Source organism: Equus asinus, chromosome 1 (genome assembly GCF_041296235.1).
Source record: "Equus asinus isolate D_3611 breed Donkey chromosome 1, EquAss-T2T_v2, whole genome shotgun sequence".
Classification (NCBI taxonomy): Eukaryota; Metazoa; Chordata; class Mammalia; order Perissodactyla; family Equidae; genus Equus; species Equus asinus.
Window position 1 is genome coordinate 124,954,621 of NC_091790.1, and position 18,946 is coordinate 124,973,566.

Sequence of the window (18,946 nt, forward strand, 5' to 3'; positions counted from 1 at the left end):
CAGGCAATATCAACTTGAAGTGTATGAAGTAGAACTTGCACATATCACATCTGCTTGTAGCCCAGTGGCCAAAACCTAGTCATGTGGCCACACCTAATTACAAGGGAATATGAGAAACATGGACTCTCGTAGGGCAGTCACAACTTGGACAGGGATGGGGGCTCTATTAGTAAAAGGAAGAATGAGGGAATGGATGCTGGGGAACAAGAACAAGCTGTGTCATTAGTTAGCCCCTCTGGGAGAGAAGTACTCATGAGAACACCTTTTTCCACCAAAGAACAAATTTAACCTTTCTCCAGGGGAAACAACTCAAAAGCCCACTCAGATTCTGAATCCAGCAAAATGTTCAGGATCTCTAGGTTACCTCGAAGGAACGAAGGAGACTGGATACTCAGGACAATTCCTGCTTATGTTTCAAATATAAATTTGACATCCTCCGTCTACTCTTCACACACATAGGCAGGTGCATTTTTTGTGTGTTTGGCTTTGGCATAACAGGGGATAGTCACAATTTTATGCATGCCAAACATGGGTCCACAATGTAGTAAAATAAGTCATAGGAATAATGCAGTTTGCATCAGCTATACAACAGCCTCATGTAGACCAAACATAATTTTACAAGGGAGTGCCAATGAGACGATGAAAAGAGGCCTAAGAATGATGGTAATGCCTGAAAAAGAAAAAGAACTAAATATTTGTTCATCCCTGTAAAGTTGATTTAAGATATAACATCAACAGACATATTTTATCTGGTAGGCAGTTCATGAGATAAAGGACTGTAAATAAAGGAAAACACATTAGCCAACAACTTCACATTGTAAAAATTATGAACTGGACTCAAATGACACTAAGTGCAGAGTTTAATAATTAAAAAGGTTTAAAGCTGTGCTAAGCTAAAGGAAGCCTTTAACGTGAAATATTTATTGACTTATGTTGGACAAAATGAAAACATTTTACTGGGTTACACTAACTCTGTTCAGTTTGCCTTAACCTAACTAGGTATCATCATTAGTTACATATATTTTAATTCCAAAGCATCAAATTGTTTATCATAAATTTTCTCTGAGAAAAAAAGACTAAGTTTTTTGAATTAAAAAATCAACATACTTAAGTGGCTTAAAAGTCAGCTTTCCACACATAATTGAAAGATTTGAATTTTGCCTTTTTTTTTTTATTATCCCAGCAAATGTTACACTAGAGAAAATGATTGGGAAAATACAAATAGATTCATTAAAAACACAGGCTGATTATTCATATCTACTACATTCAGAAGTATGCAAAACAATTTAGTTATATTGCAAAGCTGTAATTCCTTTTCCTAACAAAGCATTATTCTATAAAACTGTAGTGTTGTATTGATTCAATTTTAATACAAAATACTTATATACACAACACAATATAAAAGTAAACTGTGGTATAGTGCCTTCCACAAAGGGATATATTAAGGCGCTTTACAAATATTGGTATGTTGACCCAAATTACTTTTTTAGATTAAAACAAACAGGCTAAATGTTTCACTTTAAATATCAAAGGGATGTTTGTTTATTTTTGTTTATTAAAGAAAAATTTCTAAAGTACCTTAGGTAACAGCAGCAGCAATATCTAAAAATCCTCCCACTGTATTCTCTAATTTCTAACATATTATTAAGTCAGAATAAACATTTCCACTCACAGTTTTGCACTTTGCAACAGCAGAAGGTAATAACTTTTTTAAAAAGTCAATCTCAAAGTGACTTCTTAGTCATACATTCTATAGTTTCTATTACAAATAAGGTAGAAAAGATACAGCAATAGGGCCCGCCTTAGGATGTCACTGGACAATACATAACAGTATCTACAATTACATAATTATAGAACACATTTTATAAATACTATTGATATGCATAAAAGGGGGGGGTAAGTATAACAAAGACAGCAAGTTTTTTAATGAATGGGAAAATGATTTTTAAAAGAAAACATTTACGACCAATGTTTCCACTCCACTTCAATTGAGAGCATACAGATTTTGATGCTGTTCTCATCTTTTTTGGTCAGGAAGCACCAGATTCTATACTAGGAGAACTGGATATAGTTTGGGAATAAGACAGCTAATAAAGTATATCCAAACTATTAAAACTTCAGCTACTAAAGGCTTGTAGACTGCTTCAAATAAACACGAAAAACTCATATACTGTCCGAGGAACGTAAAAGAATACAAAATTTGTAGTGTGTGTTACATTGGAGGAAGAGGGCAACAGAGATTTTGTGGGGAGGGCGGGGAGGAGACAGCACCTGTTTTCCTAGACATAAATGCAACAAAGTTGGTTTTGTAGTGTATTGCACCATAGTCCAGAAGTAAAAGTAAATGGAAATTTAAATAAATCTGACTGAGAAAACCTGAAGAGTAAGGGGCTATCTTAAAAATCTGAGTGCTGAGCTAAAAGTTCTGGAGCTAATTTCTTTTGCATAGAATTTTACAGGACTAATCAAATGTTCCATGAAGTGAAGACTGCCATCTCATTATAGTGCATTTTCTTACAATTCTGATTAGAAGTCATTCAGAAATATTTCTGTATCAAGCCAAACATATATTTCAGTGCCCTCAAAAGGGTGTGTTTAAAATGTCTTCGTGCTGTACCAGCAAGAGAGAGGCATTCATAAGGATATCTTATCACAGGGTACAGATCTTTTCCACCATAAATTCTCGGTGTTTATACAAGATATGCTAATCTGAGTACTAATCAGTAAATTTAAAGCAAAATTCTTAGTTTAATGTGTCAGTGTTCTTATAGGACTGAAGTCCTTAAGCAAGAATTTGTGACAGGTTTCAACACGTCCAGAATCCCTAAAACTGCATGCGACTAATTTATGGGAATGTGTTGATGTGCATTTTTCTGAAAAGAGAGTCCACAGCTTTCATCAGACTCTCAAAAGGACCAATGACCCCCCAAAACCCACCATTACACACTGGGTTACACGGTAATTTACAAGCTGAGCTCTGAGAAGGCCACCTATAGAAAGGTAGGAAATGTGAGCTAATCTTCTTTGCCCTCCCTAATCAACTAGAACAGCTGTGCCTTTACTTTTACTTAATAGATGATTTCCATTAGCTTTTATGTGAAGAAAGCTAAAAGTTTGAAAATCCGTAAATTTATGTCTCTTACCCATAAATAGTAAGTTTTGATAGAACAATTCCTTATCAGTGGAGCTTAAGAAAAGGAAATAAAATACAAATTTAACTGATGTCAGAATACAGCCCTTTTCCCCTTCCTAAAAGATAAGCTAAATGTATTTTGGTATGAAACCACAAGTCCTTCTTAAAATCTAAGCATTATATATAAAGGCATGCTGAAAAACATATTATTTAACCTTAAATAAGTTAGGAGGATTTGAATTTTCCACTAAAACCACTATGTAACTTTTCCTAATTACTAACGGCCACCTTAATTAACAGTTAAATAATAATTAATTTTTTCACCAATTAATCTGCCCATAGGTAAAATATTGCCAAACAGCCAGATTTTCCTTTGCCACTAACAATACGTGGCACTGTTCTGAAAGAGAAAACCTATAACATTCCTGATGATATAATCAAAACTGTCACTATGTAGAAAAAGTACTTTCTAGTGAGTATCCACAAATAATTTCTAATCAAAGTTTCATATGAAACTTAATCTCTGCAAGGATGGTGGAAAATTTTCTAAAATTCTGAAGTAAAATATGAGAGATCTTAGCTTTTAGTGTTGAAAATTTTGATTTATGGCAGTTTTGTTCCCTTTTAAAACTGGAAGCAGCATTAAAAATATCAAGATGGAAAGAAAAATGGTAGTGCTTTGCTTCTTTTTAAGCCAGTAATTCTTGAGAAATAAATGCTAGAAGGTTAAATATTCCAGAGGGAAAAAAAAAGATAAGCTGCATTATTTTTCCTTCTGATGAACATACTGTTTCAACCCTGTAGTTCTCAGTTCCAAGATGTGAATTGTACAGATTATCATTAACCGATGAACGCTCACCACTATGATGGCTTAATTTCTATAGCTTATTCTGTACCAAAAACAAGTTTATGAAGGGAGAAAAAGGAGCTCTGTAAATGTGGGGTATATTTCATATTTGGTTAAAGCAAGATAAAACTAAAACTGTCTTTCAAAACCATTTCAAAAACTCTTGTCTTTTAAAATTATTTAGCATATGTACAAATAGATACCAGGCTTCTCCTTTTAAACAAAGCACTATTTTTTATTTTAAGTACTTTAAGTACCAAGAACTGATTATAATATTCAGTTCATAATTTACTTTCTTTATAACAAATTTTTTCTAAATTACTGATTAAAAAGGCTGGAATAAATTAACATTTTAAAAGGATTTCCCATAATTTAGGAACATAAAATATTGTACACAGAGCACACATACATAGCTCTGTCACATTTGCATAATTTTACTCTCAAAAAGACTCAAAAGACCCTGTGTTTCAGGCCTTTTTGCAAATCCTCAACACAACTATTTCCGAGCAGGTTAAACATAAACTAGATCCCGATTTTTGATCTCTGAGCCTGTGTGCTGATCATCTTCATCTGACTGTTGCTCTGAGCCTTGTGAATTAATGTATTCATACTCAATAGGCTTTGGATAATTATATGGGTAGCCATTGTCATCAAAAAACCTCCGAAAGGTAAACTCATAAAAAGCATGTTCAGGGTGCTTTCCGTTTTTATACCATCCGTTGAGAGTGTCATTCACGTTTTCTTCCTCGTTATCATCACTCCATAACTTATCAGGATCAACAGGATCGAAATTTGATGTATCGGTTGGGTGTGTGATTTTAGGAATGTACGAAGCAGACTGTTGTCTCAGGTCACTGGAGAAATCAATTGTTTTAAAAAATGGATGAGCTTTTATTTCATCAGCACCATTCTTGCCTAAGCGGTCTTCTGGTCCTCGGCAAAGTTTAATAATAAGATCAGAGGCTTCAGGACTCAGTTTAGCTTGTGGTGGAATGTGAAGAGATGTTTGCCAGTTGATAACCTTTAAAGAAGATATTTAAAAATTAGAATGGAAGAGATAAATGAGAAAAACAAAGATTTTCTCCAAGTTTTATACCAAAAGGTTTTACTGGAGTATTGGTGTTTTTTAAAATAAATTGCATGGTATTTCACCTTTCTTGCCTTTAATAATGAACCACTGGAGGGAAATAACCTTTCCTCCCATCCCCTCCTCTCCCAGCAACTTATACTCACATTAGAAGACTCACTGTAAGTGTTAGCTCCCCTGTCACGCTCTTCTACCTAGGCAGAAATGACTATTTCTACTGTGCCTCCTCTGTTCTCTATATTTACTTGTATCATAATATCTCTAATACTCTGTGATACCTATCTATGTCTGTGTCCTTCTACTACAGGATAAAATTCCATAAGGATAATAGAGACCATGTTTTGTCTTTCTACTTCCCAGTGCTCGGCAAATTGCCTGGCATATAATTAATAGATGTTCAATAAATGTTCATTCTGGTTTTGAATAAACCAGAATGAGGGAGGGAGGAAGGAGGAAAGAAGGGAGAGAAGTAGGAAAGAAGGGAAGTAAAGGCAGTATGTAGTCAACACATATTTAAGTAAGTGAATAAATGAACCCATTCTTCCTAATTTATATAGCAGCTTATCAGCTACCGTACAGGGAAGAAAAATAAACCCCTCTTCTAGTATCTGTTCATCTTAAGGTCTTCTCCTGGGTTAGAAAAAGGAGATGCCTCAGCTAATAATAAAATATTTCTTTGAATTTTGGAAAAAAATCACAATATGGTAGTAGTTATTTATGCCTGGTTCTGTCATCTATTTCAGATAGGGAAAATGAAAATATATGATCAACTGGACAAGTTCTTTACTTTAAAGGATCCAGGATTTTTTAGTTTAAGGTAAAAATAAAAAATAAAAGACTAGGTACAGCAAAAGAAGATTCATTTAATTCAAAGATGGGTCAATAAAAATTAAACTGAAGCAGAGAAAGAAAAAACATGGAATAAAAAAAAATAAAGCATAAGAGAAATGTAGGAAAATATCAAATGTCTACCATATGTATTCTAATTAGAGTCCCAGAAGGAGAGGAGGAGGCAGAAGAAATCTTTCACAAGGGTAACGACAGGGAATTTTCCAAAACCGATGAAAGTTGTCAACCTACAATTCAAGAAGCTTTGTGAATCTCAATCAAGATAATTATAGAGAAAACTACACATAGGCACAAAACATGGTGAAAGTGCAGAAAACCAAGGTTAAAGAGAAAAAAAATCCTGAAAGCAGCTAGAAAGAGAGGTTCCAGTCCTGAGGAAGGTGTCATAGGTGTACTCTGCCCTGTCTCTGCTACTGAACGCAGTTACAGCACCTGGACAGAAGCATGGAGCAGCCACCTGAGGACCCTGGAAAGTAAACAGGAAAAGGCAGATTGGGGAAGAAGATGAGAATTTGAAGTACCAAGGAATTGGTGGTGAATTTATCATTTTTTCCCTCTGGAATCCCCTGGCTCACCCTCAAGGTAGCCCAAAGCCTGAAGCGGTATAGCACAGACTGAGCTCCAGGAAAAGCCTCCTTAGTTCAAGCTTGGGGAGTGGGAAAGGGATTTCCTGGCCACAACAGAGGTGCAACAAGGGCCACCAAAAACTCTGAGGGCACCCTTCCTCTCCAATTGGAAATCAAATCATCACGGCATGTGGTCTCAAAAGGATGGATCGAACCGAATCCTGTCACTTTTTTGCTCTCTCTGTACTCTCGCCACCTTGTCCTGGATGCAGGCAGTCATGAGCTGTGTGTGGCAGAATAGGGTAAATAAAGCTTGACTTTCTGTTCAAAGAACTGAAAAGGGGAACCCAAGAGAACTGGAAAGGACTAGGGACATGGCAGAGAAGGAGGAGATTGGGAAATCGACCCCAAAAAGTTGTTTACAAACTGCTGGGCTCACCTCCAAACTGTACCTGTGTGGATCTAATCCTGAAGAGCATATCAAAGACTTTGAGAATTAAACTAAGGAAAAGACCGCAGCCCATGGAGAGATCTGCCTAGCAATGCGAAGACGTTGACAATGAAACTGACACTGAAATCACAAGCCACAAAAGGCTGGTAGGAACTTGTGGCCTGAATCAACCAGGTTTAATGCCTACTAAAACAATATCAACATTCTCCATGAGATTTAAATAAGACCCAGAGTCTCATAACATAATACTCAAAATGTCCAGGATACAATCCAAAATTACTTGGCATATACAGAAACATGAAAATTTCAACCCACATAGGAAAAGAAAGTCAACAGACATTAGTGTTGAGATGATGCAGATGTTAGAATTATTTGACAAAGACTTTAAAGTAGCCATTATAAAACTGCTCCAAATAAGGATGAATACTCTTGAAATGAAATGAAAGACAAAGCCTCAGCAAAGAGACTGAAGATAGGAAGAGGTACCAACCTCCTAAAGCATCTGGCTTGTGCCAGAGCCGGCAACACAGACCTTACTTTCCAAGAATTTGGAGGTGTGCATTTTGGTTGGTCTTGATGATTCTCTTGAAGGACCAGCCCAGATGCCTGCCTTTCTTTCCACCCCCTCAGGAATATGTAAAGACACAGACATGCATTTCTTTTTTGATCCAGACATTTAAGAAAATGTCTATCAGGTCACTGACTTGGGCTGTTTTTCTTAATGTTGAGATTTGAGAGTCCTTTATATAGTCTAGATACAAGCCCCTGGTTGGATATGTGATCTGCAAATATTTTCTGCCACACTGTAGCTTGTCTTTTTATTGTCTTGACTGTATCTTTGGCAGACTGAAAGTTTTTAATTTTGATGAAGTCCAATTTCTCGACCTTTTCTTTTATGGACCATAATTTTGGTGTAATTTCTAAGAACTCTTCACCCAACCCCTGGCCATAAAGATCTTCTCCTATGTTTTCTTCTAAAGCTTTAGGTTTTTTCTCTAGATCTATGATTCATTTTAAGTTGATCTTTGTGCAAGGTCTGAGTTTTACATCGAGGTTCAGTATTTTTTGTATACGGCTGACCAATTTTTCCAACACCGTTTGTTGAAATACTATCCTTTCTCCATTTGTATCTTTGTCAAAGATCAAATGGCCATATTTGTGCGGTCCTATTTCTCCATTCTCTAACCTATTCCACTGATCTATGTGTGTCCTTCTGCCAATATCACACTGTCTGAATTACTGTAACTTCATAGTTAAGTCTTAAAATCAAGTAGTTAGTATCTCTTTGTCTTTCTTTTAAAAATCTGTTTTCGTTATTCCAGTTCCTTTGTCCACCCATATAAATTTGAGAGTCCCCTTGTGGGAATTTTTATTGGAAATGAGTTAAATCTATAGATTAAATTTGGAGGGAAGTGACGGCTTTACTATGTTGAGTCTTCCTATCCATCAGCATAGAATTTGTCTCCATTTACAGATCTTCCTTATGATGGGGTTATGTCCCAATAAACTCACTGTAAGCTGATCCTAAGTCAAAAATGCACTTAATGCACCTAATCTATGCCTAGCCTATCTTAAATGTGCTCAGAACACTTACGTTAGCCTACAGTTGGGCAAAATCATCTAATACAAAGCCTATTTTATAATAAAGTGTTGAATAGCTCATGTAATTTATTGAATACTGTACTGAAAGTGAAAAACAGAATGGCTGACTGGGTACAGAATGGCTATTAAGTGTATCAGTTGTTTACCCTCGTGACTGCGTGGCTGATTGGGAGCTGTGGCTGGCTGCCACTGCCCAGCATCATGAGAGAATCGTACCACATATGGCTAGCCCAGAAAAGATCCAAATTCAAAATTCCGAGTATGTTTTCTACTCAATGTGTATCACTTTTGCACCATCGTAAAGCTGAAAAGTCTTAAGTCAAACCATCATAAGCTGGGGACTATATTAAGATCTTCCTTAATTTCTTTCATCAGAGTTTGTAGTTTTCAGCATACAGATCTTGTTCATGTTCTACTAGATTTATACTATTTCATTTTGGGGAAGCTATTATAAATAGTATTGTTTTTAAATTTCAGTTTCTGGTTGTTCATTGCTTGAATATAGAAATACAATAGATTTTTATGTGTTACCCTTATATCCTACAACCTTGCTAAACTCATTTATTAGTTCTATGGGTTTTTTCATAGATTCCCTGGGATTTTCTATATAGAAAATTATGTCATCTGTGAATAGGAGAAGTTTCTATTTCTTTCTAATCATATGCCTTTTATTTCTTTTTGTTGCTGTATTGCACGGGCTAAGACTTCCAGAACTTTGTTGAATAAGACTGGTGAGAATAGACATCCCTGCCTGTTCTTGATCTTAGGGAGAAAGCATTCAATTTTTCACATGCACACACACACAAATATACATATATATATATATTTTATATTACATGTATTATATGTATGTTATATTATATATATATTAAAATAAAGGCAAAATAAAGAAACTTTCAGACAAACAAATCTGACAAAACCTGAGAGAATGCATTACCAGGAGACCTGTACTAAAAGAAATCCTAAGGGAAGTTTTAAATATAATATATTAAATGCAGTGACAGAAGTAGTCACAACTTGGGGGGGGAGCATCATAGAAGAGATGATAGCTCAAGTCACCCTCAAAGAATGATTAAGAATGATCAGGAGTTAACCAGGCTTCCGAAAGGAGGGAGGGTTGTGGAAAATGAGGGAGAAGGAAGAAGGACATTTCAGACAGAGGGAACGGTATGAACAAAGGAACACAGGATAAATTTGGACTTTAACCCACAGACAAAGGTACCACTAAAGGGTTTTTAATGGAACAGTTTATGGTCAAAATTGTGGGCAGTTTCTCATTTGAGTTCCAGAAGTAATTTCAAGTGGAGATATAAGCACTTGTTTATAGTTTGGGGCTAGAATGTGCATGGGAGGAAACAAAGTGAGTGGTGACAAAGAATAAACTGGACCAAATCTTCGAAGGGTACTAGAGACTTTTATGAAAATGAAATATGAGTGTAGTGGATGAAGGAGGGAAGACATGAGAGTACGATGACAGTGGGATGACAGAGATTAGCGTTCATGCATGGAATTTTAGTGGGTTCCTATATCCTTACAAGTTCATTCTTTAATTCCAGATTAAGACGCTCTAAGGACTGAAAAAGGTCTATGGTATAGGGATTTTGTGACAATTCTTTTGGTATAGATTCTATTCCTTACCTTCATTTGTGTTTCTAATGGTGTTTGTGCCAGGAAAGGAGGTTGTCCCACCAGCATTTCAAAAAGAATTACACCAACACTCCACCAATCACATAACTGGGTATAGCCTAAAATAACAAAGTTGTACTTATTCATAAGCACTGTTTAAAAAGTGCTCCAAAGTAAGACAATCAAAATTAATATTGTCACCAATTTATACTGTAAAACCCTTTTATTAAAAACCCCCAAAATAAGCTGTATTCTAATGTAAATTTCAGCTGGTCTTACTGAGATTATTTATGAAACAAATGTTTTACCTGTTCGTAACAACACTTCAGGTGCAATATAATTGGGAGTCCCAACCAAGGAATGTGCTAGACATCGCTGGTGCTGGCGTGCAGCTCTCCGCTCTAGCGGCTTCAGTCTGTCTCCACATCGACAGTTAGAGGGGTCACCCCATTCATTACTGAAATCCATGCTGTCTTGCCGTGGATGGTCACCTGTGTAGTTTAAAAAAAATAAAAAAGTGACAGGAACAAGAATAAACCTAAAGTCTGTTTAATCTTTTGACATCATGGCTTAGAGTTAACAACACTCTCCCCTTGTGACAAGCTAAGACATAACGTACGGCAAGTCACTTGATTCTGTTTATTACTGACTAGAGCCTGTGCTCTGAGATAATAACAGGACAAATTTTACACTAAAAAAAAATAGCCTAAGATTCAGTAATTTATTCAATGTTAAATGATGACAAAAGTCATGAGTAGGAAGGATTAGAGTTTGTTATTCAGACTGCTCCCCATTACTACTCTGCACAAAGTTTCAAACAAATTAGATCAGTATTTCATTCAATCAACAGGTGACAACGATAAATAAGAAAGACAGGGTTCTTCTCTCAGGCAGTTTCTCTGTAGGTGAGAAAAACAACAAATACATATATAAGAAACAGTGAGGGGCCGGCCCAGTGGTGCAGCAGTTTAGTTCGCACGTTCTGTTTCTTGGTGGCCCGGGGTTCACCGGTTCGGATCCTGGGTGCTGACATGGCACTGCTCATCAAGCCATGCTGTGGTAGGCATCCCACATATAAAGTAAAGGAAGATGGGCATGGATGTTAGCTCAGGGCCAGTCTTCCTCACCAAAAAGAGGAGGATTGGCAGCAGTTAGCTCAGGGCTAATCTTCCTCAAAAAAAAAAAAACCACACAGTGATGTGTCCCACATGGAGAATCAACATGGGGTGATGTGACAAATGTGCTAGGGTGGTTAGGGGAGAGCAATTGAGGTGACATTTGTAATAAACAAGAGGGACTCAACCATGTGAAGACCAGGGCAAGGTATTCTACCCAGAAACAACAGCGACAGAGAGATCAGTGTGCTTAACCTAGGGGAGAATGGGAGGATATGGAGTGGGAGCCAGTGCACGTGGGTTTTGTAAGCAAAAGAAATGGTTTGCCTTTTCCTCTCAGTACAGGGGGGAAACACCAGAGAGTTTAGAGCAAGAGAATGACAAGATCTGATTCATGTTTAAAAAAGAAAACTAACTGCTACACGTGTGGAGAACAGATTTCGGGGAGGACAAGAATGAATAGAGCAGTTCAGAGGCTATTCCAGTTAAGCTTGGACAATGATGGTAATAATGGAGATGGAGAAAAGTGAACAAACTCAGGATATATTTAAAGGTAAAGTAAGGAGAACTTATGATTAGATGGCGGGGAATGTGGGGGAAAAAAGAATCAAGGATAACTAGGTGGGGGTGGTGCTACAATTTCCTAAAATGGCAGACAGGAAGGGGAACAAATATGAGGGGGAGAAATTAAGAGTTGTTTATTGGCAATGTTAAGTTTGAAAGGCCTATCAGAAATCCATATAAAAGGGAGAGGCCATTTCTAGAGAGAAAGATTTACAAGTTACTGATAACAGAGATGGTATTTAAAGCCATGACTGGATGAAATCACCTAGAAAAATGTATCAGAAATTAACCTAACTGTAATAATCTTCTGGGTTGTTTTATTAAAATAAAATTTCCTCCCCCTGGTGAAGATTTTCAATCAGAAGACTAGAACAGAGCTTAAGAATCATATTTTTAAGAAGAGTCCTGAAGTAATCAGGTGAATCTGGGGAGAAATTAAATTACATTAAGCTGAATATTAAAGTAGGTTCAGGTGTCTCAGATCTGTCCCTTTAATGTCAATCTGCCTGTGATCACAGAAGCACAGGAGGCTAATGATACTTCAGAGGGTTGCTGTGAGCATTAAATTAGAATATGTCAAGCACCTAGTCATAGAAAGTATTCAACAAATGTCAGATCAACTTACACTTTCACTAGCACTTGAAGGGATCTTGGTGAGGCAGTGTGGTGTAGTAGAAATAACATGGTCCCTGTAATCAGACAAACCTGGGTTCAAAGCCTAGCCCTTACCCTAATTTTCTGTCTGACCTTGGGCAAGTTTCTTCATCTAACTAAGCCTCAGCTTCTTCATCCTGCCTCACAAGGACATTGTGAGGACTAACCAGGATCATGTACATAAAGCACTTATGGTTAAATAAGTTGTGTAATATACAATGGAATCCTAAATAGCAGTGAAAATACATGTTATATGCAATAACATAGATGAACCTCAAACATATAGAAGTCAACACAGAATATATATACAATGATTACATTTAAATAAAGTTTCAAGAGTAGACAAAATGAAATAATATATCATTTAGGGATGTGTACCCATGTGGTAAAAGTATAGAGAAACGTGTAAAGAACTGATTACAAAGTTCTGAAATAATGGTTACTTCTGTGGAGGAAAGAAGGACGAAGTGATTGTTTTAGAGGCTTTGAAAGTACTGATAATCTAGTTCATAAGCTGAATGATGGGTACAGGGCTTTACTTAAAAATTATTTTTAAAATGTTCCTTGTCTGACATATTTCAAATTAACAAAATGTAAGGAGGTTAACTCAAATGTGAATGATATTTAGAAATAATTGAATCTAACACACTCTCATTTTATATGTCTAAGCGTCTAAAGGATTCACCCATGTTTATCCAACAGAGGCAAGACTGACCCAGGACTTCTGGCTCCCATGTAGTGATAATACCATCATATATTTTATTGCATTAATAAATCATATTAATATGTACAAATAAATTTTATGATTTTACTCACCACTCTGATAGTACTTAGAATCATGTGTCCATCTGAAGCCAGTGCAGAGGCCGAAGTCAGTCAATTTAATATGACCATCACGATCGATCAAAATGTTATCAGGTTTAATATCTCTATGAATAAAACCCATTTTATGAACACTTTCAACTGCACAGGTAAGTTCTGCTATGTAGAATCGTGCCAGATTTTCTGGAAAGATGCCCATTCTAATTAATAGACTCATCATATCACCCCCAGGAATATAGTCCATTACAAAGTATAAATTGTCCTTATCTTGGAATGAATAATATAGACGAACTACCCATTCATTATCAGCTTCGGCCAGGATATCTCTCTCAGCTTTAACATGAGCAACTTGGTTTCGAAGGAGAACATCTTTCTTTCGAAGAGTTTTTGTTGCATACAAAGCCTTAGTATCTACTTTTCTTGCTAGACAGACTTCACCAAATGCTCCTATTCCTAGTGTCTTTATCTTCACAAACATAGACTTGTCCATTTTAGCCCTCTTAAGACGGATATAATTAGACTCTTTTTGGCAAAGCATCTTTCTCATTTGATCCTGGGCATCTTGAGATAATCCAACCTAGACAAATAAACTAAATGTTAAATGAGGAATTATCATCTATAGTGAATATTAAGAAATAGCTTGAAAAAAATCAGGCATATATTTAAAGGTTAAATGCATAATACTTTTTAATAAAGCATGTTAGAAATTTAGAATATATTTCAGAGAAAATTAATTATCAAAAGTGCAGCTTAAAGGATGGTTAACAGGACATACAAGGTGAGTATATATATGCAGACTGTGCTGTAGAGAGCAGGAAGATGATACCAGTGGTCAGCTTTCTACTCCTCTCTATTGCACTCCAAAGAAATGTTCCCAATGTGCAATAGTTAAACATCTATTAACATGCATCCTCATCTATCTCTCCATGCATATTCTTCCCAAATTACATGACCAGATTGTCTTCATTATATGCTTCTCTTCGTGGATTGCCTGGGCCTCAAATATTCTTCCTCCCATTTTATTCTTCATGAAAACAAATTCTTCCACTCCAGGTTTATTTATTTTAAAAAACTGATGTATGCAGAACAAAAGAATGTCTTTTCTAAACTACCACTCATTAAATCAGGCTTTTATCTTTCTCAAGATATTAGATGAAGGGTAGGACTCACAGCCATCACTAACACACAATGCAAAGGTTTTCTCTGGTCTTATTTAAGAGGGACACCTTGTTTGATCACAAGGTATTTTTTAGATATTTTGAAACATTTCAAAGAATAGTCACTGTGACTTACAAAGGTACCAAAACACAGGTAAAAACAGAAACCAATTTCTAAGTAGACACGGAATACCCGGATTTAGAAGGAGGAACAGTTTATTTTTGGCTAGTTAATAAAGAACTAATTTAAGGTTTAAATAGAAAAGGAATTTGATTTAAAAAGTAGAGTCTAATTCTAGAAATGGCAAGACTAATTAAAACATAGCAACCTCATGCTTCTGTTAGGATGCGCATTTGCATGCAAAATCTTTTCAGAAGGTGGCATGCCAGACTCAGTATAGAACTGTTTCTCTGAAAATCTTACTTGCCTACACAGTAATGGAGGCTACAGAAGTCAGCAAAGCTTCCAACACCATAAAAGTTTAAATCAGCTATTAGTGAAAGTGAAGAGGAAAAAGGAAAAATAAACTAAGAAAATACATACAGACAGACTTTAGTAAGAAATCCTAAGAGCTAAAATATGTATAAGTCATACAGATTATCATGGAATTCTCATCTAACAAAATTCAATTTATAACAGGAATAACAATATTGTGAAATCAGATATAGGAAAATAAAAGAATGGCTCTCAAGTTATGTGAGAAAGTTTTATTACAAATTTAAGCCTCTTAGATTTTGAGCAATAGAGCTAGGATTAGGAGTCAAATCTTTGAACTGTAAACGTGACAAAAACAATGATGATAGTACCACCAAATATCCAGTGAAGAGATCTACAGGGAATCACAACAGAGATTAATCTAAAGTGAGTATTTACCTATTCTGATCTCTTTTTTAATAGTGTAATAATGTCAGCACATTTTCCCAGTACATTATAAAAATGAAATTAGAAGGGGAAATAACTGAAGGGAGATGTCTCTGACACTTTCTAACAAGATCAATGTAAGGAATAAACCCACAAGCCCCAAAACACCTATAAATAAAAATAAAAGTTTCATAACTGTGTCAAGAGACGGGATCCAGATATTTCTAGCTTATTTTAAAATGCTGTAAAACAATGTGTAAAACCTAGAAAATAACCTTTGCTCCAATTTCATATAAAGGAATTATGTGCACCTAACCTGCACACTATAAATTATATTTTTCTTAATTTATGTGAAGAACTTTATTACAGGAAATTGAGTAATTCTTAAAATACTAAAATAAAATGCTACAATCAAAAGCACTTTAATGTTTACTGACTTAAATAATTGGTAATATATTTAGCTATCAAAAGAAAGAAAAATATTGGACCACAATATTTTAAAATAAACACCAAGTAAATAGACGATCAAGTATAAAAATGGGCATTTTAAAAGGCTTTACCCGCATCATTTCATTCTCTAATTGTTTTTTACGATGTAGACGTTGCTGATGAGATTTGAGTACATTTTCTACATGTTGCTCCATAAAGAATTTAAATGCCTGAGGAGAATAACTTTGAATACGAGACTCCCTTCGCTCTTCATCTTTCTTGTTTTTCCTTACGGTGATTGGGGAAGTTGTGATCTGTTTCTTTTCCTTCTCCCCACTATCGACATTTTCATAACTTTTTTCACTCTCCTCTTCCTTGGGCAGGCTTGGCTGATCCTCCTTGCTGGATTTCCCGACTGATTCATATGGAGGAACAGGCGGGTTTTGGTGGAGCAGGTGTTTTGGATAAGGTGGTGGTGGGCCTTGATAGTTGGGAGCTTCAGCAACAGGAGGCATAACAGTCATATTTGAAGGGGCCCCCTCAGGAAAAGGACTCGGTTGAACAGTTTGGATTGGCTGTGGTACCCAAGAAGGGTGTGTTGGTGCTAAGGCAGTCTGGAGCTCTGGTTTTAACACACGTATACTTTTCACAGGCTGTTGAATAGGAGCTGGTGTAATAGCAGTGACTGTTGTAGCTGAAGGCTGAGAATTAGCAGAATGACTTGTTCTATTTCCTAATGGGTTATTAAAAGAATTTGACCTCACTGGTATGTTAGGTTGCCATGCAGGGATTTCATGTCCACTGCTTGGGGACGACTGGGCTGGAGCAGAAGATGACTGAGGCCAAGTCGTTTGCAGTCCAGGTACATTAATGTTATAAAGTTCCATGTTATGACTGTTTCTGTTTGGCACCATCATGGATTGAGGAATATTTCCATTTGTATATGATGAAGGAGCAGGAGATCCCACTGTTTGTAAAGCAGAAGGGCTTTGTCCATTAGTTGGGGTTAGAGGATACGGAGGGGGTGGCTGCCGATTCACAGCTCCAGCAGGGACAACATTTTGGTGTATTATAAAATCAGTTTGACCACTACCATTCTGAAGTCCAGGCCTCCCTGGTGGAAAGTTAAATTTGTTAGAACTCTGCATGATGATTGGTTGTCTGCCAACAGGAACGGAACTCATGCCTCTCTGTCCCTGATTAGGAGGATTCATGGGGGACGTGTTCAGAGGAGGTGGAGGATAGCCCTCCTGCCAGGTTCCAGGTGGAACGGGAGAGATCCGAGAAATGACGTACTCCATGTTCCCAGAATAGCGCTTTGTTTGAGAGTTCGGTTCCCACAAGGGGGGAGGTGGTGTTGTACCTCTTGGAGGGGGAGTCTGGCCTCTTGGAGGTGGTGGAGGAGTGACACTCCTTACTTGAGGAGGTGGTGGAGGGTTCACTCTCTGTCCGTTGCTAGGATGAGCTTGAGCAAATCCTGTTATACCAGATCCTGACAAAGGTCTTCCTGCGTCTGTCTGCGAGTTGGGACTTTCAGAACGATAGGCCACACTTTCTCCTAGTGGCGGGCCGTGTCTCTGAGGGACTAAGGATTCTTTAGAACCTTTCCAGCTTTGTTTGCGGTTAATTGATTGTTGCACACTCCCTATGTTCATAAAACAGAGAAAAAAACCATGTTTTTAATCTCTTATTTTTGAAAAATTTAGCTTGGAATTCTGACACTACTAAATGATAATTCTCTTACAAGAATTACAAAAATCAACTTTTAGTAAGTGGTTTTATTTTGCCTTTTAAAATTTTATTTATTTTTGACTAGGTAATACATTCTCATTAGCTCAAAATTCTGGAGAAACAAAAGGATACCCACCTCTGTGCCTCAGCCAACCTCTTCCTTGAAGGTAACTAATGTCAGTAAGACAGCTTAGGGATACACAAGTAAATAGTATACCTCCTATATATACTATCGCGCCTGGCTCTTTTAACATTAAAAAATTGCAGATTCTGTATCAGTATATAAAGTATTTCCTCACTTTTAAAAAAATGTTATCACAGTTTTTCACTGTACGGATGTACTCAAATTTATTTAATTAGTTCCCCTATTGATGGATTCTAAGGTTGTTTCTAGTCTTTGCTTTACAAAAAAAAAAAAGCCAATGAAAAATTTTGTACAGATATCATTTCATATATATGTTAAGTAGATAAATTATTAGACGTGGCATTATTGAGCCAAAGGGTGTGACCATTTGTAATTATGATAGATGCAACAACTAATTTTAAATACCTTTCAACATGATTTTTAAAACAGAAAAAAACACAGCAGGGGACAATTAGCTGAACACTAAATAAGGTATAAATTTTACAGAGTCTTTCTTTAATGGAATTTCCAAATAAATGAAACAGGCAAGAAGATACAGGATACCAAAAAAAAATAAATATTTAAAATATTCTGGCCACATGTAAAAAGATATATAATACATTTAAAAAGATATATAATACATTTGTATAAAATACAATATATATAAATAATACATTCCAGAAGGATTAAACATTTAAGTGTTAAAGATGAAACTACACAAGTACTAGGAAAAACAAGTGAAGATTCAATAATATAAGATCCAATAATTTTCTGCCTCTTGGGAAGGTCTTCCAGGTATGACAAAGGGAGACAGCATATAGTAAAAGACTGACAGATCTAAATACATAAACTCTTATCACCATTCAAAACAAACAAGAAACATCTGCAAATCTGAAAGGTCAACATCATCCCGGGAGAAAACATATTTAATAATACATAGGAGATAAAAGTGGTGAATGTACAGTTTAACACTCCACTTCATCTAGGATGGGCAACATCTTGAGTCTATGACTTTAGGGAAAGTCATTACTCTGGGCAAGCTGAGCAAGCCCTCTGGCCACCAAGCTAGTCTCACCTTCCTCAGACAGTCAGCTGAAGCTAAATACACGTCACTCACCCAGCTTTTACCAGTTAAAAGTCAGTCTCTGCAACCCTAGAGTACACTGCCGTCCCTGTTGATGTGCACCTCCCACAAAGCTCTCCGTGCTCTTCCAGTCCCCAAACCCTCCCACTATCACCCTCTAGGCATGCTCTGCTCTATAACCGCAAATGCTCCTCTATCACTAACCTCTGCTCCAAGCTTTCCCACCACCTCTTTAAAGCTGGT

At 36.5% G+C, this 18,946-nt stretch overlaps 1 protein-coding gene across 1 annotated transcript in view; it reads right to left on the bottom strand.

The window, feature by feature from the left end:
- Positions 1–843: 843 nt before the first annotated feature.
- LATS1 (large tumor suppressor kinase 1) overlaps positions 844–18,946 on the bottom strand; it is a 41,086-nt gene continuing 22,983 nt past the window's right edge. Inside the window, exons 4-8 of the mRNA XM_014850629.3 lie at positions 15,896–17,409; positions 13,311–13,893; positions 10,470–10,652; positions 10,174–10,280; positions 844–5,001 (exon numbers count right to left, since the gene is read on the bottom strand). Of these exons, the coding sequence (XP_014706115.2) occupies positions 4,492–5,001; positions 10,174–10,280; positions 10,470–10,652; positions 13,311–13,893; positions 15,896–17,409 (2,897 nt within the window). The 3' untranslated portion in view covers positions 844–4,491. The remainder of the gene's footprint in view (positions 5,002–10,173; positions 10,281–10,469; positions 10,653–13,310; positions 13,894–15,895; positions 17,410–18,946) is intronic.